This window comes from Grampus griseus (genome assembly GCF_964374135.1).
Source record: "Grampus griseus genome assembly, chromosome: 10".
Lineage (NCBI taxonomy): Eukaryota > Metazoa > Chordata > Mammalia > Artiodactyla > Delphinidae > Grampus > Grampus griseus.
The window spans coordinates 99,411,257-99,436,837 of NC_139004.1; the positions used below are offsets into that span (position 1 = coordinate 99,411,257).

At 42.8% G+C, this 25,581-nt stretch overlaps 1 protein-coding gene across 4 annotated transcripts in view; it reads right to left on the bottom strand.

Moving 5' to 3' along the window:
* Positions 1-47: 47 nt before the first annotated feature.
* Positions 48-25,581, bottom strand: part of RAF1 (Raf-1 proto-oncogene, serine/threonine kinase) — a 30,908-nt gene continuing 5,374 nt past the window's right edge. Inside the window, exons 2-17 of one of the 4 annotated variants that reach the window (XM_082663020.1) lie at positions 23,184-23,296; positions 20,333-20,435; positions 19,883-20,040; positions 18,157-18,255; positions 16,401-16,554; positions 15,746-15,805; positions 13,266-13,293; positions 13,031-13,158; positions 12,562-12,679; positions 6,432-6,516; positions 5,468-5,644; positions 3,989-4,035; positions 2,686-2,804; positions 2,163-2,294; positions 1,893-2,027; positions 48-1,664 (exon numbers count right to left, since the gene is read on the bottom strand). In XM_082663020.1, coding sequence (XP_082519146.1) covers positions 1,521-1,664; positions 1,893-2,027; positions 2,163-2,294; positions 2,686-2,804; positions 3,989-4,035; positions 5,468-5,644; positions 6,432-6,516; positions 12,562-12,679; positions 13,031-13,158; positions 13,266-13,293; positions 15,746-15,805; positions 16,401-16,554; positions 18,157-18,255; positions 19,883-20,040; positions 20,333-20,435; positions 23,184-23,296 — 1,800 coding nt within the window. In that variant the 3' untranslated portion in view covers positions 48-1,520. The remainder of the gene's footprint in view (positions 1,665-1,892; positions 2,028-2,162; positions 2,295-2,685; positions 2,805-3,988; positions 4,036-5,467; positions 5,645-6,431; positions 6,517-12,561; positions 12,680-13,030; positions 13,159-13,265; positions 13,294-15,745; positions 15,806-16,400; positions 16,555-18,156; positions 18,256-19,882; positions 20,041-20,332; positions 20,436-23,183; positions 23,297-25,581) is intronic. The other 3 variants (XM_082663021.1, XM_082663022.1, XM_082663023.1) reach the window with 3 other exon arrangements.

Genomic DNA, 25,581 nt, shown 5'->3' on the forward strand with positions numbered 1-25,581 from the left:
TCCCAAATCAGGGGAGAAGTCTTGTTGCAGGACGTTCAGCAGACAGGTATAAACCTTCTTACCTGGGGGTGGGGTGGGGGGGCTCTTGAAGTAGCAGGAAGCAGAGATATGGCCCCTCTTTTCCGGTCTGTGGTAGGGTAGGGTCACAATCGGAGTAATCTTGCACACATGCCTCCAGGGAAACTCTCACCTGCTGGCTTGTGCCCTGAGGGTTCATGTATGTTCTTATCTGTAAAACCTGGCTTTGATTTTAAATTTCATAAAAACAGCACCCAAGAACAGTTTCTGGTTCTTATCTAGCGGTGGTCCTGAAGAGAGTACAAGTCTTCTGTCATCAGTAGTGATTTTAATCAGTAGTGATTTTAATTGAAGGAGCATAACCTTGTGAATCAGAACGCAATCCAAGCCTAAATTATCTATTTTTATAGACAGCTGTAGACACCAAATGTTTTATAAAATGCATTACTTTACTTTAAAGAAGAAAGTCTCCTCTTTACCTGAGTTTGGAGTTCTTAAGTGAAGGGTGACAAAGGCTGAATTCAATTCCCAGCAGAGGCTCTGGGCCCATTTCCTGTTTCTTGAGTTCTGCTCCCAAAGGCATGAACAAAATGGAGTTCAAGCTGTGAGCTCAGGATTACTTTAAAAGGAGGAAACAGCCATTAAACCTACATTTAATTTATTTTATTAAAATAACAAATTGAATAACTGTATTTTGTCAGGCGCAATAAAAACAAAATTAAACCCAAGAAAACCTGTGTTCCTGGCTTCCTTGTATACGATGTGATGTAGGGACAAGGCTGGCGGGGCAGGGGTGGGGGGGCCCGCCCCCGCCCCATAGGGGCAGCTCCTGGAAGACAAATTCAGCACAATGGAAGACTGCTCCCTGAGAGGGCGGAGACTGGGAGGGGCAGGCCAAGCACCTCTTCTGGAAAACCATCCCAAAGCACTAGAGACCTTCAAGAAAAGGCAGTGTCCCCAAAGTCAAGTCCATAGTACCAAAGCAGGCTCCTCCAGGCTGCCACGGTCTCGACAGTCCTGGGCTGTTTGGTGCATTATGTGCAAAACTACCTGTTTGGTGCCACACCACGTATCTCTGAAGAGAAGTCCTGTGATAAGCGTTCCTCACAGGAGCTGATTTCCAAAATCCACATGTCCCCACATCACGGCTGGTTTGCCTGCTACCTGCATTTCCCCTCTTGAGTGCTTTTTCTTGCCCTAAAAATACTCTAACAGCTGGGGCCCCAGATCATGTACTGCCATCAGCAGCCACCGGTGCATCTGAAGGAGGCTCGGCTCATGAGCACAGGGGTTGTGGGGGAACAGGACAAACCAACACTGCAAATGGCTTCCTCCTCCCAGGGCCAGAGGGATAGAAAAGGCAACGTGAAGTTAAGGCCCTGTGAGTGGTCTAGAAGGTCCTTAGCAGCAGCTTCTCTGAAGACGAGCTCTGTCCCCGCAAAAAGGTGATGCCTGCTGACTTCCCTTCCCACCTGGTGGCCTGAGTGCAGGTGCAGGGTCAACTAGAAGACAGGCAATCTAGGGGATGTGGTCAGCGTGCAGGCATTGATGTCCTCGGTATGGGCCGCCCGGTGCAGGGATGGCTCAGAAGCGCTCCGGTTGATTTTCGGTAGAAAGTGTTGGAGCAGCTCAATGGAAGACAGGATCTGAAACAAGGCCATAAAATGCTCTCATGGCAGGGGACAGGGCATTCTGCAGCAGCAGCTTTCAATCTGGGCCAAAGACACAGGCCGTTCTCCCCACCCCCACCTGCATCATCTTGTGGAGAACACAAGTCCCTCCCTATAGAACAAACAGCAAGAAACTTCTCTCCTTGTTTGTATCACTAAGAACTCCTGCTTTAATCAGTTCTAGCACCTTGAGCCAAGTCTTACCTGGGGAAAAAGAGGCCTCTCTTCCTTAACTTTCTTCACACAGTCGGCTACCAGCCTCTTCATTGCTTTGGGGCAGTTCTTGTACAGCTTACTAAGGTCTGGGGAGGCGTACCCTCGGCCTACCATGAAGATGATCTAAGGGAGAGAAAGCAGTTGAGGGAACAGGTGGATGAACAACAGTGAAAGCAGCACCTTCCACCCTGTGTTGCTCAGATGGGCAGAGCCCGGGGGCTTCCACGGCAAGCGGGTTGTTCAGCACCAGTGACGCACCTGATCGCGGTTGCTGATGTGGGAGTAGGGCAGCTCCCCCGTCATAAGCTCGTACAGCACGATGCCGTAAGAGTAGACGTCGGACTGGAAGCTGAACGGGTTATTGTCCTGCATTCGAATCACCTCTGGGGCCTACGGGGACAAAGTGCATTTGTCACCATCTGCGCCCCACAGACATGCAGGAGCCAGGCTGTCCCTTGGGCTGGGTATGAAAGTCCCCGCCTCAGCCCTGCTGTAGCTCTTTCCCAAAGGGCTCCCACTCTCAGGCTCAAAGGAGCTCAGGAATCCTGTCTCTGAGATTCCAGCACTCCCCATCACCTAACTCCCCCCGAGCTGTGCTTCAGCACTTCGTCGTCGCCAGCTTCCTCCAGGAAACCCAAATTTGCCCAGGGGCTGCCAACACTACAGGTGTCACGGAGGTGGTCAGGAAATGTAGAGAAATGCCTGAAGCCTGCATACAGACCTCCCATCACATCACCCCTCCTGGCCCTGCACCCTGCTAGAGGGAGCCCAGCCGCCTCACCATCCACAAGATGGAGCCGGTGGGTTGTTCAACCTGCTGAGAACCACTCCAGCGCGACTTCACTGTTGCCAAACCAAAGTCTCCAATTTTGACCGTCAGGCCTTCATGGAGAAATATATCTCAATGCCTGTTAAGGACTGTGGTTTTAAAAGAATGGTCAAGTTACTTTTGAAAAACTTCCCCAAGTTCTTAACTAGCACCATCTCGGCCTCCCATCTGCCCCAGCCTTCTCTGCACTGGATTTGCTAGTGCTTTAGAACGCGGCTCCTTCCAGGAGGTGCTCCGGGCACCAGATTCTCTGGCTCCAGCCACAACAAGCCAGTTTGCCCCCCACTGCTGCTGCTGCCTCCATTTACACACCTAGGAGCCGGGTCTCTGGCCTTGTGACATTGCCACATAACGTAGGTGCCTTTACGCCCCAAGACTCTGAGCGTGGCCTGCTGACTGCTTACATCCATTCGCCTGCATCCTGCCCTCCAATGGCTAACGGAAACACCCTGAGTCCTGAATGCTGTCTGCCTGAAGGCATTTCTCACAGGATAGGTACCACTTGGTGACTTCGAAATCAAAACCAAACACCTCAGTTCTGAGTAAAGAAGCCAGGCAGTTTAAGGCCGACTTGTGGGATCTGCTGATGCCCAGTAGTTCATACCTCCTTAAAATCGGTGGTGTCTGCCTTCATGGTATAATATGTTGGTCCCCAAAAACCCACCACTAAAAGGTATCCTATGTCTCAGACCCATGCCCAAAATAGGCCACATCCCATCATGCGACCCAACACAACTGCTGTGCCTCTCACTGGCCAAGAAGCAAAGTGTAGCTGTAATGCCATACTCCCTTCAAAGAGAAAGGCTGGTGGAGGGAGGCAGATGTAAAATGGTTACATTTCACACCCTACAGCAAGAAAAACACCTTTATTCATTCCCCTTCTGTAAAAGCACATTAAGTCTTTGGAAAGGGTTGATTCCAACAGTAATCTCTAAGGAAACCATTTCTGTGCATTCAAGAAACAATTTTAAGTAGTAATTTTTAAAATCTTGCAACTTTTGGCTTGCAGCTACTGCCTGACCAGATATACAGTCCACAAACTAGAAGTAAGCATAAAAGACAAAAGAAAGGCCCATTCTCCCAAGTTAAATTTAGTAATAAAGAGCATTTAAAAATTGGCCTGTTTCAAGCATAACCCAAACGGGTATCTCAACTTTCATGGAACTCTTTCCAGAGTCACTTTTGCTGAGGTAAACTTTAAAAGTGTCCTAAATTTAGAACTGAGCAGTCAGATGAAACTACCACCAAAGGATACTGTTGGATTTCATGTCTCTGTGGATGATGTTCTTTGCATGCAAGTAGCTGTGAAGGGAAAATAAGTCTATTAAAACCAGTTTGAGAGATATTGGTAGAAAGCAGCTTCAAATTACATCTAAGAAGTAAACCACTTGAAGGCCTGACTCCTAGTTGAGAAGTCACTTTCGGGGATTGGCCCTGCACTGGTTCAGCCTGGTCCACGTCAGGACTTACACCTGAAAGTGAGGCCACAGCACAAACAGGGAAGGTCTTCTTTCAGCATCAGTTTTATTCAAAAAGTAATTCCAACAACCCAAATATCCATCAACTGATGAACAAATAAAACGCTGTATACAATGGGATATTCTTCAGCCATAGAAAGGAATGGAATACTGATACACACTACAACATGGATGAATCTCTCAAAAACACGCCAAGTGAAAGAAGCCAGACACAAAAGACTTCATCTAGTATCTTGAAAATCTTCTAAAATTAGTGGTGATGGTTTACACCTCCGTGAATATACTAAAAAAACTGAATTGTACACTTTAAAGGGGTGAATTTTAAAAGTGAATTTCATCTCTAAAAAATAACTGACTAGTCATTTCTGGAAATGTACACAATGCAAATTCCATATGAATTTTAAAAATACAACATGAGATTTTATAAACCACTTGCAAGCACAGCTTTAGTTAAGTTCCTAGTCGTCGGGGGGTATGAGGAGTTCCCCCTGCTCCACATTAGGGGTACTTCCAAGGAAAAGTTTGAGAAGCACTGCCCTGGCTTAGCCAAGAATGAAACGCACACGCACACCCCTTTCACAGAGAAATGTGTCAAAGCACAAAGACCCAAAACAATAGTATTTAATGGAGGTGCTATGGATCACCTTAATTTAAGCATTCTCCAAAAGGAAAAATTACACAGAACGTGACACCTGATCAAACCTTTACGTGGAATAAGCACACTTGATGGGCTACACCTCAGACACGATGCCCACCAGAAGGTGGCAACCCGCACTGTGTTGAGTGTTTGGCTGAATTTTTTTTTTTTTTTTTTTTTTTGCGGTACGCGAGCCTCTCACTGTTGTGGCCTCTCCCGCTGTGGAGCACAGGCTCCGGACGCGCAGGCTCAGTGGCCATGGCTCACGTGCCCAGCCGCTCCACGGCATGTGGAATCTTCCCGGACCGGGGCATGAACCCGTGTCCCCTGCATCGGCAGACGGACTCTCAACCACTGCGTCACCAGGGAAGCCCCTGTCTGGCTGAATTTTAAGGGCGGTTGCTGGAACCTGAATCTGAGCCCTAAGGGGGTAGCCTCAGCTTGGGCAATAAACCTGAATTTCTTGTTCCTTTGGCCCACCACACAGGTTCATTTCCAGCTGTGCAAAAATATCACAGAAGTCACTTAACGGGCTTGGCTTTTCCTAATCTTGGTTCTGATTTAGGGACAAGTTGATCCTTGGACCCCAGATTTTCTACGCATCAGGCCATTCACTCACTCCATTCCCTGAGCCGTCTGCCGGGCAATGTCAATCAACTGGAACATCTGGAACTTGGTCTCCTGGACGTGCAGGTGTTTATAGAGGCTGCTGCCCTCGCACCACTGGGTCACAATTGCCAGGTTGTCCTTCGTCATGTACCCCATGAAGAGCAGGATGTTCACGTGCCGAGTTTTGCTGGAGAGGGGAGGGGAGGAGAGAAAAAAGGCTCTGAACCTTCCGCTGCTGCAGAACAGGGAGATCTAGTCTGCTTTCCCACTGTCTCCGACCAGACCCTGCATGTTCCTGACACCACCCATGCTTACAGTCCAGGGGCTGGCAAAGCAAACACAGCCGACTGCTGATGAACCAGCTGGTGTTGTGAGCTGATAGAGGGGCTGCCGTCACTGCCCTCAGTGCTGGCCTTGATCATACAGAGGACGTTCTCTTTCATCAACATATATTCACCAATCTCCCCACAGGGGTCACAAGGACCCCGCATCTATGGAATCCATAATTATTCAGTTTATTCCTACAAGTGTAAACAGTGACTCAAAGACTTCAAAACTGATGGTTTTGAAGTCCAAATTAAGGCAACTTAGCTATAAAGAGTTCTTGTAAATAAATGTGAAAATAGAACCCACCTCTCCCTACGTCAAAACAAAATCCAGAGAGAGAACCTGGGCTGTTCTATCAGCGTAGTGAGCCCAGAGACCTGAGGCAGTGGAAGGGGGTATGCTCATCAAAGGGGGCTCTTCTAAAGGCTTAACAAGCGCATAAGCTGGAAGAAACCTTCCGTTCCTTTTCACTCATGAGGGAGTTGTTTCAACCACAGGACTCCATAGTGAACACTCACCACCAGTCCCAGCCATCAGCCCTCAGAGACAGGTCATGATGCCATGCAGCCTACTTCCTCTGCGGTGCTTGTACCAGCATCCACGCCCCGCCCCTGCCACACCAAGGGACAGGCCAGCTTTCTACTCACCGAAGGACAGCCACTTCATTCCTGAAGGCCTGGAACTGCTCTGGTGTGGGGTCAACAACCTTTAGAATCTTTACTGCAACATCTCCTGCAAATTAGTTTATAGTCAGTGCAGTTGAATGATCTTACTTTGTTATTTTTCATGTACACTAGATCTGAAGAAGATATAATTAATCACTTATTCAAAAATCATATACCTACACAGATGGAACAAATACTATGCAAATTTCTGTATTATCAAGTAGCTTAAAAAATTAGATTATACTACTATCCTTAAAATACCGCCCCACAGGCCTTGAACCAGCTTGGTTTAAACTGTTCCTGTCAAGCCTGGCATCCCCAGCGCTAAGGTCATGTGTGACAGGTCACAACCTGGGCCTGTGAAGATGACATCAGCAGATGGATATGAATGGCCCAGCAAATACTGAGTCTTCGGGGCCAGGAGGCTGGGGCCCGGACGCAGGCCAGTTAGTAAGCAGTTGATGCTAAACTCAGCAGCCACATTTCAATGAGACCTGAGAAGCTCCCTTGTACAAATTCAAAGACATATATTGAAATTAAGCGTCTCGGCCTTCAGTGCCGTTAGAAAGTAATCCTAATGATTAATACTGATTGCTTACTATACCCTGGCACTGTCTGCTCTCACAGGTATTACCTCCTTTAATCCTCGTAGCTGCTCTATGAGGTTAATACTGTCGTCCTCATCTTACAAGCAACAAACTGAAGTTTAGTTACTTGGCCAAAGTCATACAGCCAAAAGAAAGTGCTGGAGCCAGGATCAGAACCCTAGTCTGACTCCAATAGCTGTACTTCTAACTAAAATACTGACTACTGACTGTCAATCACTGTGAGTAAAAACCAGCCTCTTCATATAACTTCAGAAACATCCAGGGATCAATGCTACTTTACAGGTGCTACCGATTTAGAAGCCACTTTCAGAAGTGTTATGTCATACTTACAATAGTTGTAAAGATAGTAAATTACCTGAAGCCCCATTAGGACCTCAGCTTTTCATGACAAATAACTTTACTAAATACAATGATCAAACAAAGTAGGAGTTAAGTTCAGTGGCACTTGGAGGTGACTTAGTTCCTCCACAACTGAGCATGTGCCCTTGGCAGCACCCCCCTGCAGCCTGCTGGAGCACTCATTCCACTTTTGGGGAGCACCAAATGGTACAGAGATGGTTCTTATGATAGGTCCCTAACTGTTGCCCTGTGATCTCTGTTTGTATCATCTAAAGCTAAAATCCCCACTTAGCAGCAGCTTCCAAATTGGTTCTTATCCAGTTCACTGGCACATGAACTTACTGAGGGCCCAGGGCTGCCTGGAAGGTGCTGCTGACTTTGGATGGCAGAGCTGCATATGCTATATTCAGAGCTACCTTATAACTAGGAAGATGCAGCTGGTAAACTATGCAGCCCCAACCTCAAGTTCCTTATGACTGAGTAGAGGGACAGGAGTCTTTTGCATAATTGGCCATTCTGGAGCAGTCTGAGCCAAGACAGGATTGGGGTCGGGGGATGACAGAGGAGGGGAGTAAATACCTTGGCAGAGAGAATATAGAAAAGTTTTCTGAAGGAAGTGCGATATAAGCCAAAGGAAGGGGCTGTTCTAGACTTGGTACACCAGGAACAAAGGTGAGGTAAGGGGGATGAGACAAACGCCAAGTTGTGTTTGGGAAACTCTAACATAGCATGTGATTTGACACCTGTAGGACAGGAGGGAGGCCAGGGAGGAGGAGTCTGCTACAAGAACGCAGGTGCAATGCAGGCACATTGGTGACAGCAGGGATAAAAAGGAGGAGATGGAGGCAAGAAACCCTGTGAAGGTGAACTGACTCAATGTGGCAGTCAACTGAGAGGAAGGGCCAGGAGATGGCCAGGCAATAGATGGGGGTTTAAAGGGACAGGCTGGAGATAGGGATGCAGAAGAAAGACTTGGGGAGATGCTGGATGGTCCCTCAGAAGGGGTTGCTTCCTAGTTCATGAGCCTAGTTTTGCAAGCCCTTCCCTTTCTCACAGCTTTTCTCTGGGCACGCTCCAGTCATCGCTGAACTCACCCTCAGCGTCACCCATTTTGGACCTGATCAGTAATGCAACCTCAGACCTCAGATGATCCATCAGCAGCCAAAGCCTGTTCACAGTGACTCGCTCTGACCTGCTGTCAGCTGAACATCCTCCACCTCTAGCCTCTACTTTCTGGACTCGTGAACAAGACTTATTCCTGTTAAAAGTTCATCCTTTCTTTGTTCTATCATCATAGACACTTCAAATCCTCCCATTTTTCTAAATCCAAATTCTATTATCCAAATCTGCATGACACCGCTGTGTAAGTCATCCACAATACCTGAGTCATGCAAGTCACTGATGGGAAGACTGAACAGGGTCAAACTAAAAACAGAGCCCATGGCACCATAGGGATCCAGAGGCCAGGCAGCTCACGGTTAACAGTTATGGCAGCAGATTATGTGCACTTTCTTACTCAAACCCAGAGACCATACTCTGTGTTACAGCACAGCCTCATTTGTATGTGTACCCTCCAAGGACTGCCATACCAGCGATTCAGTCTGGTAGGAACAATGGGCAAACACCATAGGAAAACCAATTTCAACTCCTATACAAAATGGTTTTCTACTGGTAGGAAATGCCCAGAGCTAGAATGACTTTTCAGGTAACTCATGAGCTCCCTTATCACTCTGGTTTTCAGGACAAGGCTGGGCAAACCTCCTAAAGGTCTTGCACAATCTGAGACCCCCATTTCACCCAAATGTTATCCAAAGTCTTTACGGTACCTTATAACCCACACCCCAGACCTCACTGCTATTAGCCTCTCCCTCTCTCATTCTACTAAAGCCATTCAGACCTCCTTGAGTTCCTCGGACAGGCCAGGTGAGTGGCCCATTTTGCATCTGCTGTTGCTGCTTCCCAAATGCCACTTCCTCAGCAGACTCCTCCCTAACCAATCTACTAAAAACTATGAACCAGGCCTGCCACTCTATACCTGCTTTCCTCCATTTTTCTCCTTAGCACTTAGGACACACTATCTCCTTTGCTTTTCTTGGTTATTATGCCCACCAGAATATCAACTCCGTAAGAGAAAGAATTTTTATCTGTTTTGCTCAGGGCTTCATTCCTAGCCCCTAGAAAAATGCTCGGTATTAGAAGAATGCTCAGGAAACACTGGCTGAAGAAATGAGTGAATTCTAAGATGCAACTGTCAGCAAGGCAAGTTATGAATTGAAAAGCTGTCTGTTTGAAGCTCTGGAGTTGGAAGTGGCCACAGCCTCTAGCAGGGAATACCGGGGACTTAGTTGCTCAGCAGTCCTCGGCACCAAGCACATCATGACTAAGTCCACCTCTCCAGCATTCCGTGCAATAGGCATTCAGCAACACTGCTTAATAACTACAGGAAGTACTCATTATTTGTCAAACCAGAACTTCTTACTTTCCCTTCATAGTAAAGTCAGAGGCAAATGTAGTACAAACAAGTTAAGATACATGGCTATTGGGTATCATGTTTTTAATAAGATATTAATATTATTCATCTACCATTGAGGAAGGAAGAGCTATTATCACTGGTGAATTTCAAATGTTTTTACCCTTTTTTTTTTTTTTTGCGGTACGCGGGCCTCTCACTGTTGTGGCCTCTCCCGTTGCGGAGCACAGGCTCAGGATGCGCAGGCTCAGTGGCCATGGCTCACGGGCCAGCCACTCCGCGGCATGTGGGATCTTCCCGGACCAGGGCACGAACCTGCGTCCCCTGCATCAGCAGGCGGACTCTCAACCACTGCCCCCCAGGGAAGCCCTGTTTTTACCTTTTTAAACACCAATTAATTTCCCTGCTTTAATCATCTGAGATTGTCTAAAACTTATTATACACACCCCTGCTTTCTAGAACGGAAATAGAATGAACACCATTCCTCCACTACTTATTGACTCAGTCAAAATGACAAACCTCAGCCTTAGGCTGGGCTGGGGATCCCCATAGATGGTTATACCAGGCTGCTGACTTCACACTGTGGCCCAAGAGTGTTCCCAGGTTTGGGGATCTGCTCTTGAGGGGGTTGCTGCCTTCTTCTCATGCTGTAAGTGACCTCGCTGCTAACAGTCTGACAGCTTCAACTGCTATATTCATCTCTTTTAATGTGTTGTTTGTAATTAGCAGAGGCTGCCAAATCAGACCCCAAATTCATGCCCCAAAGGACACTCTGCACTTGGGCCCAAAAGGGTCTCTTCCGTACATAAGGTAAGTGCGCTGATTAGTTCACGGATCTGAGGCCTCCACTTTGGCTGCTTTAAGACCTTTTCTGTTCACAGCCGACGGGCAGAATCGGGGGGGGGGGGGGACACCAAAACAGCTGTAATTTTTAATAAATTGAATAAAACGTTCTATTATATATAGGAATCAGAAAAGCAACGGGGGAAAAAAAAGGAAGCAAATATAGCACAAAATACTCAATCTAGAAATTACGCTTTCCTTGACCCTCTCATTTTCCTCTTCATTCACAGACCACGGCTTGCTTTCTGAGGGGCTAAAAGTCCACTGCTCCTCGCTCCTCTGACTTTTGACACTCTTAAATTAGAAAAAGTAGAATCCTAAAGCATTAGATGTTAGCTACATCCTGCCAGTTGTCTTTATGGAAGGAACACTATAGCAGATACATCTCCTTACCATCGTTTAAAAGTTCGAGATTGAGACAAAACGGAAGCTCAAGGCAGTACTGTGCAAATCTAATGCTCTGAAAAACTACGAACCCCCAAATAAAAGTGCTCAATCAGAGGAAGCTTAAATTTGGGCGCAACTTAAACTGCATGTATTGGCTTTTAGCTGAGGCTTAAAAACGGATAAAAATGATAAAATACTCCTAATGGAAGCATTAAAAGCAGTGTTTTCTGCTCCACTTCCTGCAATTACTTACAGCCTTCTTGTCTCAGATACAAGCACTCAATCTCAAAAAATTGTGTTTTTCTTTTCTAAGGGATCACCAAGACATTTATGACATCTATGTAGAAAATATTCTGCAACAGCATAATTTCTCAGTGACCCAGGAGGCAGGCCAGTAGTATATTAGACGCAATTTTTGAAAGAAAAGGAATCACCCTACATGTATCTACAAACGTTCAGTCCTTTGCCAGTTCCTGCAAAGAACGAGAAATTTGTCAGATGATTAGTTATAAGTGGAAAATCCACAGTGTTTCTCAGTTTTTAACAACTTGAATTTTAATGCTCTAATGTATTTTATGCTCATAACTTTGTCCATTTATGTATAAAGATGAATACAGTGGCATCCAAAGTAGAAACACAGGCATCTAGGCACCCTAGGTTTTGTGTGGGGTTTTGTTGTTGTTGTTTGCTTTATTAAAATCTGAATTTAGAAGAGATGTCTTTTGGGGAACATGTAGCATTTTCCAGAACACAGTTTCTGGCTGACATCCTAAAGCCAGAGGCATTAAAAACCTGACAGAAATGTTAAGTATGTTGACAAAATACAGAAGCTTTGGCTACAGACCTTAAAATAGAAAGTTTCTTCCAAGTGACAAAGTGTTTCCATTAAAATAAGAATGTCAAGTCCCCACAGATTCAAGAATTAAGTCTGTGCATTCCTGTTTGATAGAGATTCCCACAACCAATCCCAGGGCAGAGCAAAGGAAATCGGTTTTAGGAGGCTCCTGGCTTTCCTGTGCACAACTGTTTGACCATGGGTATGTGAGTTCCCCCTCTTGGGGACCTTGGTTTTCTGGCATGTAAAATCTCTAAGGTCCTTTCCAGTTTTAAGTTTCCAGAATCCATGCCCCTCCTAATAGCAACAGACTCTTAAACACATTTAAGGAGCTTCAAAGCATGTTCCTCCCAGGCGCACACTGTATTTAATCAGTTTATAAGAGACTGTGACATTTCACTATGGTGCTCAACTCTTTTTCACCAATTTCTCATTATCCTGAAAACGTTTTCATACCAATTATAGCATTGTTGAGTCTCAGAACAGTATGAAACGTCACTGAGATACCATTAAGTTCAATCTTCAGATGCAATCAAGTACCCTTGGAGAGTGCTGCTGTGAGCCTGCCTGGCCCTCTCTGGACTGAAACATGACTTCACCCTGGTAGTAAAGGAAGGGCCCCAGACTTACCATGCCACTTGCCCTTATAAACAGTCCCAAAGGAGCCTGACCCAATCCGAGTGGAGAGCATCACTTCACTGGCTTCTATTTCCCAGTAATAGCTTGAATCTCTCTGTCCACGAGGCCTCTAAAACAAGCAGAGATCACTGTTATACTCCATGGACTGTTAAAAGTCTGTTTAACGAGGGTGTCAAAGAAAAGATCAACCCAACTCCATCCATTCCCATATCTTTTAAAGATAGACATATTAACTATAATTCCAGTTTTTGTCTTTTGAGAAAATACCGTTTTAGTTGTGCCCTGCCTTGCAACAAACCAGCAAGTTTTCCAATGTAAGCATGCCAAAAATGGCATTGATATTTATAATGTATTCATTTAATTAGAGCCCCCCAACCCTAAAATTAAAGGCATTCTCATTTCTGACTAAGCTTTTCTTATTGAACCCTAACATGCAAGAGGTACTGTTAACCATACTCACAATTTTGTTTTTCTCCTGGGTGCTGGATCCCGGTGCCCGCTCTCTCTGTGCCGGCACAGGGGTTTTGGGCTGTGACCAGCCTGTTGGGCTCAGATTGTTGGGACTGCTGGACAAGGCTGAAGGTGAGGCTGAATAGACAAGACAAACAGAATTCACACATGGGTAAGCCAACAGAAGGTGCACAGCATAAAGAGAAAAAGTCCATGACTATTTGCTAAATGACTTAGACAAGTACCTGATTCACCGTGACTTCGAATTGCATCCTGAAACAGAAAAGGAAAGCTGGTCAATTTCTGCACTAGAAAAGATGTTCTCTGGGGGAGGGAAAGGGAGAAGGATTTACAGGAGCAAAGTGGATTATAAAATCTCTAAAACACCAAAGGTCTAATTACATACTCTAACTTTTCTTTGATTAAATTCATCAAATGTCTGTGGCCAATATCTCCAAGATCATTATCATCAAATATTAGGAGGACTGATGCTAATTTCTCATATACAATAAAGCAGCATTCTTTTTTCTCTCTAGAAAGCAATGCACACTGCAGACTGATACTCTTTAAGGGAAGGCTGGCAAAGTTACTATCAAGGTGAGATCCTTCCAGTGGTTGGGGATCTTGCTCCACTGAAGCTCAAAAAAATCATAATAAAATATTTTTAATGAGGGGTTCAGTGGCAAGTTCACTGTTACTCCTCTAGGAGTTGGATTTGCTATGGGTAAGCACCACGACTACATATTTTATCCAAACCTAAAACCATAGAAAGCTGGAAGGACCGTAAATCCCCTAATCTAAAACCTACATTTTACATATATGAAAACACGTGAACAGATAAAGGAACATGGCGAGTGTCACACAACCAGTAGGTGGCAGAAACAGAACTAAAAATCACCACCCACAGATCTCAGCCATGAGCTCATTCATCACAAAATGCTCCTCAGATCTTATGGGTAAGCTCTGAAACTAGTTACATTCTACTCAGGTGAGAGGTCAAAGGCTACCTTTAGAATTTATTAAACTGTTTAGTTGGAACAGTTTAAATCACAGGGCTCTCCATGAGACCTAAATCCTCATTTTTATAAATCCTCACTTGGAGTATATAAATAACAATAATAGAAAAACACTTGGTCCCCATATCCTCAAAGAGGATTATTTCTCTTGGAAGTCTTACTCTGTTTTCTTTGTGTAACCACAGTAAAGACAGGATCCTTTTTTTCACACAACTGTTACCAGAATGCTCACACTCTATGACATCTTTACAAGAGATAAGAAGAATCACAGGCCAAGCTGCGCCTCCCCCACTTTTGCAGCCCCACCCAAACATCTTCAGAATTTACCAATAAAGCCTGGTTCTGGGGTTCTCAAACCTGGCCAGTCTTCAGAATCACCAGGAGAGGTGTTTAAGAATACAGATTCCCAAGCCCCTCCACCCCACTAGGACTGATTTAAGTATGTCTGGGAGGGAAGGTGGGAAACCTAGGAATCTGCATGCTTTTGAGTATGACAGGATGACTGCCAGGTAGACAAAACTTTGTCCAAAATAACTTGAATTTCAGTAGAATATTTAGCAGCTGTAGCTTTATTATTCAACTAATCTATTCTTTGTTTTTAGTCAAAGCGTGGCACAATGTATTTTTACTGACCAGAAGTACATTCCCATGCACTAGGATTTTTTCTTAATGTCATAATTTTCTTCCCTATATCCACTTACATACCTCATACTTAATTCTGTGCTAATTTCTACAGTTGGACTGATTTATCATCATCTCGAAATCTAAATATTAAAGAGAACTAAGATGGTTTAAACAGAGCAAGAAAGTGTACTTTTAAAATGCTGAATCATATGTGATTTTTAAAAAACAGGAATCAAAATTTGGTCTGCTTCTAAAGTACAGAGAGGATTAAGCACCACAGATGTGCTAGTTATTCTATAATAAAACTTCAAGAATTTTCACTTTTCATGTTCCCTCTAAGTATCAGTGTTTATACAGGACTAAATCACATATCAGAAGAAAAGTAACTGGTATATTACTGTATTATTATCAGGGCTAGTGACAATACAATAGAGACAATAAAACTCATAGCTTGCATACACATGACCCCCTCACAATAATCTTGTGATAACCAAAGTGCCCCCAAATGACAAGTTTAGGCCCCACATTCGAAAGCCAACTCTTTTATTGAGCCCCTCCCACATCTGATCGGTAGGACAAGTATGTCGAAAATGATCTGAGGTCTGACTGAGTACGTAAGCTGTGCCTGAGGTAGTGGGTGGCCCTGAGGGTTTTCAAGGAACAATTCATGATGTAGATAGAGCACAGCTGTCTTTGATAAAAGCTTATCAAAGGATTTTCAGGGCATACCAACCAAACTGACATATTTTGTTTCTAAACAAAATATAAATAAAATAGTGATGCTGTTGAGTAACAACTAAACAAATCTAGCATTAGTCTTTAGTTGAAAATGATTTTTAAAAAACTTTTTTAATACCCTTGGCCTCAAAATCTCACTTGAGAAACTGATTTCACCTATCAACAATACCACATAAAGTTATTTTTTATTCCCAAATATGCTATTGCCAAAAAAAGAAAACATGAGACCAAGTCTGACAAGAAACATAAAATTTAGTGATTGTTTCATTTTTGACAGGCTACTGTCTGACAGTCTTAGCAATCCTGCTACTTTACAAGAAAGCAAAGGCATGAAGAAGAATACCTACTCTTCCCCTCAAACAAAATCGTTTGGACCACGCCCTGGGAGAAGCATTCAGGCTGTTATTCTAGTCCAAAGCAATGAGAAATAAGAAGAATAAAGAACAAAGGAAGTATTTTAAGTGTATTCAGTTGTTAATAAAGATGAACTAGAAAGCAAACCAAACAGAACATACAATAAAGCCAAGAAAAGAAAAAGCAGTTTGAAAACACTAGCTTTGCGCATTTATATCTTCCTAAATACCTGCTTATTAAAATCCTGTGACTCCACCCTCTTATTTCTAAATAAAATCACTTAAAAGTCTTTCAGAGAGTTTGTAGTCCTCTATCACTATTATTTTCTTTGCCACATGAAAAAGAAACTACTCTTTATGTATCTTATTCACTAGCTCACTGAAATCCTATTCAAATCTAACATGGAAACAATCAGTTCAAATGTTAACATTTCTTCAGGAAGTTTCAGTTCTCCATTTGAATGATATACCAACCAGATTAATTAAGCTAGTCTCAAGATGCAGTGAATAAGAAATTCAAAAAGTCCAGAGACCTGACAAAGTGCTGCAACATTCCTTATCAGGTTTGAAACCCAAAACTCTCTTGACACAACCATCAACCCCACCCAAATAACTGACACTCTTCACCACCCGCGAAGGACCCTATTACCTCAATCATCCTGCTGTCCACGGGCAAGGTGGTGCTGACCATGTGGACATTAGGTGTGGACGTCGACCTCTGCCTCTGGGAGAGGGAACCTTCAGAGGAGGGGCTGGAGGTGTTGAATGTGAAAGCGTAGGGTGTGGAGTATCTGTGCTGGGAACTAGGTGAAAAGGAGAAAGAAAATTCCATGGTTGACACTCAGGCCTCTGTATTGGTAAAGTCTTTCAACTACCTATTTTCTGTTTCTTCTGTTTAGATGCCTTTGCATGCAAATTTTTAAAAAGTAAATAATATATGTGCTCAGAATTCATGTGAAAAGAAATGATACGTTATAAGTTTTCTTCTATTTAATAAATCACCTCTACAGGATACTCCGAATTTTTAGACCATCTCTGGGAAAGAACAGATTAGCATTTGTCAACCAATACTACCCCCTACTAAAGCTAGATGGAACTTGCCCAGGTTAATTTAGAGACTAAATTAGAAAACTTTAAGGAAGATTTTTTAATAGACGGTTAGATCTGCCAAGCATGTCTGCAAACAGGCCAGCATTTTATCCACTGTGCACTCTCCCCCCGTAAACAGCTCACAAAATCAATTAATGTGAATTCAGTTTTTAGGTTTCAATACCTAACCGTGAAATTTATCACTGGCCTCTTTTACCCAATGCCACTCTCCCACCAACCAAACTGGGAACACGCATTAAGTATAACATTTTCATTATCTGCTCCAAAGATTACTCGGGAGTTTTGTTTAGATTCAAGTAGCACCATGCATAGATTCAAGAGATAAAAGACTTTTTTTCCAAGAGAAATTGCTCTATCGCAATTGCCTTTCCAGGCAATTCAACATTAATGCCTTCAGAGGCCTGGTTTCTTCTACCTAAATCTTCAGAAGCAAGTACAGTTTTTCAGTCAGGTTTGCTTTTCAAATTATCAAGAAAAATAAAAGTCATATACAAATATATCCAGATATCACTTCGGTACAAATTCCTTGTTCTGAGATATACTGCCTTTAACAATTTCCATGAGTCTTACAAAGGCTAGTAAATATTATATGATTATATATAAATTAAAGTCAGATATTTTGGACAAAGATGTAGATTTATTTTAGGTTCCAAATTCATGTGTAACAGTAAGGCATGTGCACTCAACAAAACTCTGATTTTAAAGCTAGAAAACAGAGTAAAGACAAATTATGTGCAAACTCACAGGCACATTAAAACAGATATTTATATTAAAAATCTAATTAGATTCTTTTCAAGATAGCAGTTTATTCAATGTTGGGATGGCCAAAAAGTTCGTTCAGGTTTTGCCATAAGATGTTATGGAAAACCTCCAACGAACTTTTTGGCCAATCCAATACCATGGTTTTAGCAATGCAAGGCCATAATAAGCACTTCAAAGTTGAGGGTTTTATTCTTACCGAACCATTGTATATCGTTTTGGGATGCTTTCCCTGAGGCTCATTGCATACTGAGGAAGGCAAAATTTCAAACTCTTTAAAATGTAATGAGATACAAGGGACATGCTAGGATAACAGAATAAATTGTAGTCAGAGTCACTTTCCAGAGTTTAAGAACTAGAGGACCACAGAGAAAAAGTTCTGTTTTGCTCTAACGCCAATGCTGAGTTCCACAGAAGCAGCAAAGGGTTTACACAGAGAAAGGAGGGAACGTAAGGGAACTCCTGTATTCATGCTTTCAATCCCACCTGCCCCAATAAAACTTTCCAAAAGAAAAGCAGTAGGTAAAAAAAAATACCTAACAGGCATCCGGGAGACAGACTCTCGCATCCGACGCATTGTCAAAGAAGGCAGTACTGGGACCCCAATATCACCAACAATGGAATTTGGGAACAGCCTAAATGAAATCAGAGGAAGACTGGTTTATAGACTTGCAGTAGTAATTTTACAGTCAGTCTGCCTGGCCTTGCAAACTCACAGCTACTCAAACTCAACTTTTCCTAGTCACATTTTACTGGACCATTTCAGGCTACCCGCCAAGGTAAGGGGGTACCTAAGTGACTGGGTTTGAATGACTACAGAATGTGAACAATTTTGACCGGCCAATGAGCACAGAGTCTCTAGTGTGCATTTCTAGGGAATACTGGCCAAATGTCCAGCCATATCAAAATAATGTGTTCTTTTAAGCTAGAGTAGGGCAATTCATAACCTATATCACGTAGAGCTTTTCAGAAACATTCTGTCTTGGAAACGCACAAATGAAAAGACAGAAATATGAAGGATAGATCACCTTCAGCATCAAAAGTCATAAATAAGAGGAAAAGTCATATTAACATTAACTGGGCACCTTCCCTCCATGAGATGAGCACTTGGTGCCCGGTAAGTTCACATGTTATCTCAGTTAAGCCTCAAAAGAACACTGCAGGGCTTCCCTGGTGGTGCAGTGGTTGAGAGTCCGCCTGCCGATGCAGGGGACGTGGGTTCATGCCCCGGTCCGGGAGGATCCCACATGCCGCGGAGCAGCTGGGCCCGTGAGCCATGGCCGCTGAGCCTGCGCGTCCGGAGCCTGTGCTCCGCAACAGGAGTCTACAACAGTGAGAGGCCCGCGTACCGCAAAAAAAAAAAAAAAAAAAACACTGCAACCATGGTAATACCCCCGTTTTTCAGATGAGTGAGCTGAGGCTCAGAGGGGATTACAGATAGTTAATGACAACATTGAGATTTTGACCAATGTCTGCTGGACTCCAAAGTTTGTGCTGTTTATGCTACCCAAGCTCTCTTTGCAAAAGCAACACATGACTACCACGTAAGCAAAAAAGATGTTCCCATGGTAGTTTAATGATAACATTCCCTTAGTTTTTCTGGTACCTTCAAAATAGGATAAAAGTTCACCTTTGACTTTTCATATCCCTGTTAATAGTTTTTAAGAGGTTCTTTGGAATATGTAACTTTTAATTTAAACCTTTAAAAAAAAAAACCAGTTTGTCTATACGGAATATATTCTAGTAACTGGTTTGTCTCCTGAGGGATACATGTGTTTTTTTAAGGTTTACTGTAATATCATTTTAAGACTAATGTTTTCCCTAGTTTGAGGTGAAGAAAACAGCACCAACCACACTTTCTGCTCCTTCTCGATGTCAGAGGTCTGTTCAGTGTTATTTAAGAGTAGACAGAGTACTGTCTACTAGCAACCTAGTAAAAACAATCGGGGGTGGGGGGGAGTTCATATCCCTCTGCTCTTTACCTTACTGAAGCACAGTATATCAATCTCTGTTTGACAGGTAATACTCCTACCAGCTCGTTTCAGAGTGTTATATACCACCTTAAAACTTGCTAGTTAAAAAAAAAAAAAAAACTTGCTAGTTTCAGAACTGTCATGTTTCTAAAGTAGATCGTTTCCAGATCATGATTATTTAATAAGTCTAAAACCCAGACTTGTCAGTCAAATATACAGTATGCATCCTCAAAAGGGGTTTATATCTCCCTGCCCCCTTATATTCTTTGAAAAAAGAACAATGCCTTACAAGAGTTGTCTGATATTACTCCAGTCCACACACATAGTAGGTACTTTGGTGCTACAATGCTCGTGAAACTTGTAGCCACAAGTCTGACATCTAAACCCATTTAGCAGGAACTTCTGACAGATGTCACAGAAGGCAAGTTTCAGGAAGGTCTTCCGAGCCTGGAACAAGAACACAGGTGTAAATTATACTGAATAAAAAACAAAATAATTTCCTTCTTGACCCCCAAGAGGTTTTATTAGAATGGAGAATCACACTTCCAACATTTGTAAAATTAATACACAGAAATTAAAGTACATCTGTGATCTAATGACACCTAAATTCCTTTACTGTAAACAACGGCACAGCTTTAAACAATCCAACAACATATATACTTATTATCTCTGAGAAATTCCTATTGTGCCAGCCAAAGCACCCAGCATACCACAAAGAGAGAAGAGATCTGCAACTTACAAAGTTGTGTGTTGTGAGTGGAACATGATCCAGGAAATCTACTTGAAGTTCCTCTCCAATCAACGAGGCAGCATCAGTATTCCAATCTAAACGTGCTTTTTTACTAAAGAGGATTTTAAAAAACATAATATGAAAGGGAAATACTTAAATTAGGTGCAAGAGTTGAATACCAGTAATAACAACAGCTACCATTTAGCTCATGCTACATAAACATAAAACTTAACTTAAATCCCATACAACACTGACATTTAATTCATACAACAAACCTATAAGGACTTCCCTGGTGGCGCAATGGATAAGACTCCGTGCTCCCAATGCAGGGGGCCTGGGTTTGATCCCTGCTCAGGGAACTAGATCCCACATGCATGCTGCAACTAAGAGTTCGCATGCCGCAACTAAGGAGTCCGCCTGCCACAACTAAGACCCAGTACACCCAAATAAATATGAAAAAACCAAAAACAAAAAACCTATGAAGTGGACATTATTATCCCCATCTTAGGAATGAGAGAAATGGGGCTCTAAGAAGGTAACTTGCTCAAGGCCACACACAGAGTGTAAGGGCCTATTTGGAATCCAGGTCAGTCAGACTCCAAAGCTTGTACTCTTAGAATAAAGTTTTTTTTAAACAATGAAATAAAACAATCTCATGATAAAGGAAATATGCAATAAACTGGACTTTATAACATTAAAAGCCTATAAAAATCCTAAAATCCTACAAAATGGGTTACAAATATTGCTACAGTAGCAAAATTTAATCACTAGGCTACTTCAATCTAGAAAATACATAAATAGAAAGGAATCACAAATAAAATGCACTTTTCTATGAAGATTGGGCTCAAATCTGTAGAACTGTCTGCAGAGTCTATACATATAAATTGATGAAAGACTCAACTGTCTTAAAATTTACTCTGAAACCACTCTTACTGTGCCTAAACAAGACAGAAAAATAGGTACATTTAAGTAAAAATTAATTCCCAGTTCCTTCCTCATGTCTTATCTAGTTTATCTGGCCCATTTCCTGAAGGAAGAATATTCTCAGGTAGGGAGAGAACACCACATATACAGCACCATTCTAACCTCTCCCTTCACCTTCGAGAAGCCTATTAGAGCCATCTTTCTCATTATATGGCAGGAAATAATCCATCCCTTAATATACTTCCCTATACAAGGTCTGGGAAACACAACATTACTCCAAAGTCCTGCTTTGCCCTAATGAAGAGGGAGAGGGTCAGTCCTGTTTCCTGATCAGTCTTGAGGTGCCATCCATCCAAAAGAGAACCTAGGGTAGCTTCAAACAAATACAGCGTGGACAAGAGTGGCTCAAGCCCCTCACTGTCTCAGAGTCTCTCTAGTCTTTAGGGAGCGCCAGGCACTGGCTTGGGGACCAACCTGGGACTGTACCCACATAAAACTGGCATCTGCTTCAAAGATTTTGCACTTCAGCAAAAAGCCCCTAAGCTGAGAGGAATAACATAAACAGATGAATTTATGCTCACCCTTTTTGTTGCAGCAAAAATAGAAATGAAACTTTTCTGATAAACAAGGAAAATAAACAATGAACAGGCTGGGAAAACAGCATAAACAGGACTGAAAGAGTTAAGCAATCTTGGTTATTCTTTAGCTGTTACTACTAACAAACACTTGTAGCTAGACTTGTCCTTCACAAAGCTAAACAAAGCTAATTACTCTCTGATTCCATATAAATTGTTCCCTGCACCTGGCATTTATTCTGGCTGCATTCTCTTGTAGCAAATCACCCCTTGTAGATGTTTACATTCATAAAGTAGGTCACCTGGCTGATAACCCAGAGATAAATGGACCCAATTACCAGACTGCCTGATGCCAACGGTGACTGTTTTAAAATACTGCAAGAAGAATACAAGACCTTCACCACTTTCACCCTTATCACTTACCCTGGACTGCTAGTTCCACCTGTAACACCCCCTGTAATTCCCCAGGACAGGGGGACACAGTTCTTGAGGCGCTAGCCTGCTGTGTCTTCCCTTTGCCTGGCAAAGAAAATAAAAAGCTTCTCTATTTCTTATCTTCCAAATCTCTGTCTCCGTATTTTTATTCGGCATCGGTGAACAGGGAGCCAAATTCTGGCAACATTTTGAGTACTCATTACCTAGGCTAGTCTCTCAAACTAGGGAGCCCCTTGAAATATAAAAGATGTAAGCTAAAGATCAATAACAGAACTAGCACTTTGCAAGAAGAACGTAAAATTAAGGTTGTTATCCCAGATTTGGGGGGAAACAGTAACAGGTAACAGTCACAGATGGCTCTGATGCTACGGGGTATTACTCCTAGACTTTGAGGCGATGCCTCTATCTTGCTCCCACCATTAGGAATAGGATGAACTACACGGATCCTCCTTGAAGCAGAAATTCCCCTGCATCTTTTAGCCCTGTATCTGTCAAACTGCTGGGATTCAGTAAATATTAACTAAATAAAAATGAGTGAATTATAAAAGTTAATCTCTTAAAGACAGTATTCTTTAACTATAAATAATAATGAAACACTTTCTGAGTACCCACTCTGTTAACTGCATTATAGCAAACACAAAATTCTTGCTCTCGAGAAACATACCATCTGACATTACTGTTTCCTTCTATGGAAACACTACCCAACAACTAACATGTATTTTATATTCCAATGCAATGTTCAAGCAAAATTTTCAAGTTCTTGGTATCTTATTTTTCTGAATTGTCTCTTTATAAACAAGGGTATTCAAATATTCACTATTCTATAGGAAGCGAGTACAATTTTTTTTTATGGAAACACTTATTATTTGAAGCTAGGAAATCCTTACTAGTATGAAGGAAGAGCTGGCTGACTTTTGAGTTCTTACCCCTTGTGTTCGTGGAGAAATCTGAAAACTGCACAGCACTCTGGTTGCAGGCCCCTCACCTTGAGAGCTTTCATAAGGCAGTCATGCAAGCTCATTCCATTCCGCACATTGACCTACAAACAAAGGATCACCTTTAGAACCAACACAGGCTGCACAAGCACATCCCTTGGAAAGGTGAATACAGAAATAAATCCACCAGTCTGTAAGGGTATATGTAGAAGATTTTATGACAGCATTGCTTGTACAGTTGATCCTTCAACAACATGGCTCTCAACTGCACAGGTCCACTTACACGTGGATTTTTTTCAATAGGAAATACTACAGTACTACATGATTTGTGGTTTGTTGAATCCGAGGATATGGAACAGCAGACACAGAGCACATATACCAAGGGATGACTGTAAGTTATACTCGGATTTTCAAGTGCACACGGGGATGGCGCCCGTAACCCCCTTAGTTGTTCAAGGGTCAACAATAATGGCAAACACACACACAGAGGAAGCACCCAGAATGTCCAGCAATAGGTAAGTGCTTGAATAAAGTACAGAACATCTGTATGTGTCACACGGTGCTGCTAATATATTACTTATAATGACTCGTCAGAGGGTGTTCATATTAACCGGGGGAAAATATTTTTCAGAATAATACAAAGAGTAAGATTATTTAAAGGGTGGGGAACCTATATATGTTTATATATGGTATATGAGTGTGAAAAGATACTCAGCTGTTACCCCTAAGAGAAAGTGGTTGGGAGACAGAAATGATCAACTTTCCCTTTCTACATCTCTAATTTGTTTGACTCAATGAAATGTTCATGCAAGCATAAATATCCACCAGAAAGGAAAATAAGCCAACCCAATCTATAAACAAACATGAGTTCTTCTGATCAAAATTTTGTATTTCAACCTATTTTAAACAAAATGGTTGATATTCCTAACAAAAATTCCATCTCACATGCACTTCACACTAGGGAGGGCAAGCAGGAAGTGGAGGAAATAAAGCCTCTGCCCTGCTGTCAGGACAAACATCACTGCTAGTTTAAATAAATCTGCACACCCATTCCAGACAGCCTTAGCAGTATACGCCCCTTCACATCCCCCTGTACCCAATCCTCAAAAACTCAGCAGGCACTCAGAAGCCTAACAGAGGGACTTCCCTGGTGGTCCAGTGGAAAAGAATCCGCCTTCCAATGCAGGGGACGCGGGTTTGATCCCCGGTCAGGTAACTAGGATCCCACATGCCGCGGGGCAACTAAGCCCGCGCGCCGCAACTACTGAGCTCATGCACCTCAACTAGAGAGCCTGCGTGCTGCAAACTACAGAGCCCACGGGCTCTGGAAGCCACACATCCTGGAGCCTGTGCGCCACAACTAGAGAAGAGAAAACACTGCACCCCACAACTAGAGAGACAAGCCTGTGTGCCGCAACGAAGAGCCCACACACTGCAACGAAAGATCCTGCATGCCTTAGGACTTCCCTGGTGGTGCAGTGGTTAAGAATCCACGTGCCAATGCAGGGGACGCAGGATCGATCCCTGGTCCAGGAAGATCCCACATGCCGCAGAGCAACTAAGCCCACGAGGCACAAATACTGAGCCGGAGTGCCTAGAGCCCGTGCTCCACAACAAGAGAAGCCACCGTAACAAGAAGTCCACACACTGCGAAGAAGGGTAGCCCCCGCTCGCCACAACTAGAGAAACCCCGCACGTGGCAACAAAGACCCAACGCAGCCACAAATAATTAATTAAAAAATAAAAAACATAAAAAGATCCTGCATGACTCAGTGAAAATCCCACATGCCACAACTAAGACCCGATGCAGCGAAAAATAAACTAACTAAATAAAAAAATCTTAAAAAAAAAAAAAGCCTAACATAAAGTGTGAGTGCCAGGGTGCTAATAATGGCAACTATATAAAAATTTCACCGAAGCTCTTAAGCATTTCAATAAAAGCCCTATACATTTTGTTTTTAAAGCCAATAAAGTTAATCAAAAGTAAGGCAACTAGACAGTATGGGCTGTAGAGAGAGCAGAATGTAGATTAGCAGTGCTTGCAAACTGCCCAAAGTAGAGTCCTTCCACTGGGTGAAAGTGTGACAGCTGACAGTGGCCAACCCAGCCACTTCCCAGATGGAGGTGAGTGATGTGTGTACTTATTTTAAAGGTTTAAAATATTTTTAAATATGCATTTACAGTGTTTCACAAGTTTATTTTAAAGGTTTCTTGAAGCAGTGATACCCTTAGAAATATCCCACTAACTTCCAGCTTCCAGACACAAAACAACAAAGTAAAGGGAGAGAGAATGATCTGAACTATGAATACACCAAAAATAAGGACAATGAAAAGTAAATCAACACACACATTAATAGAATCATGACCTGTATCAAATACTGTGCAGTAG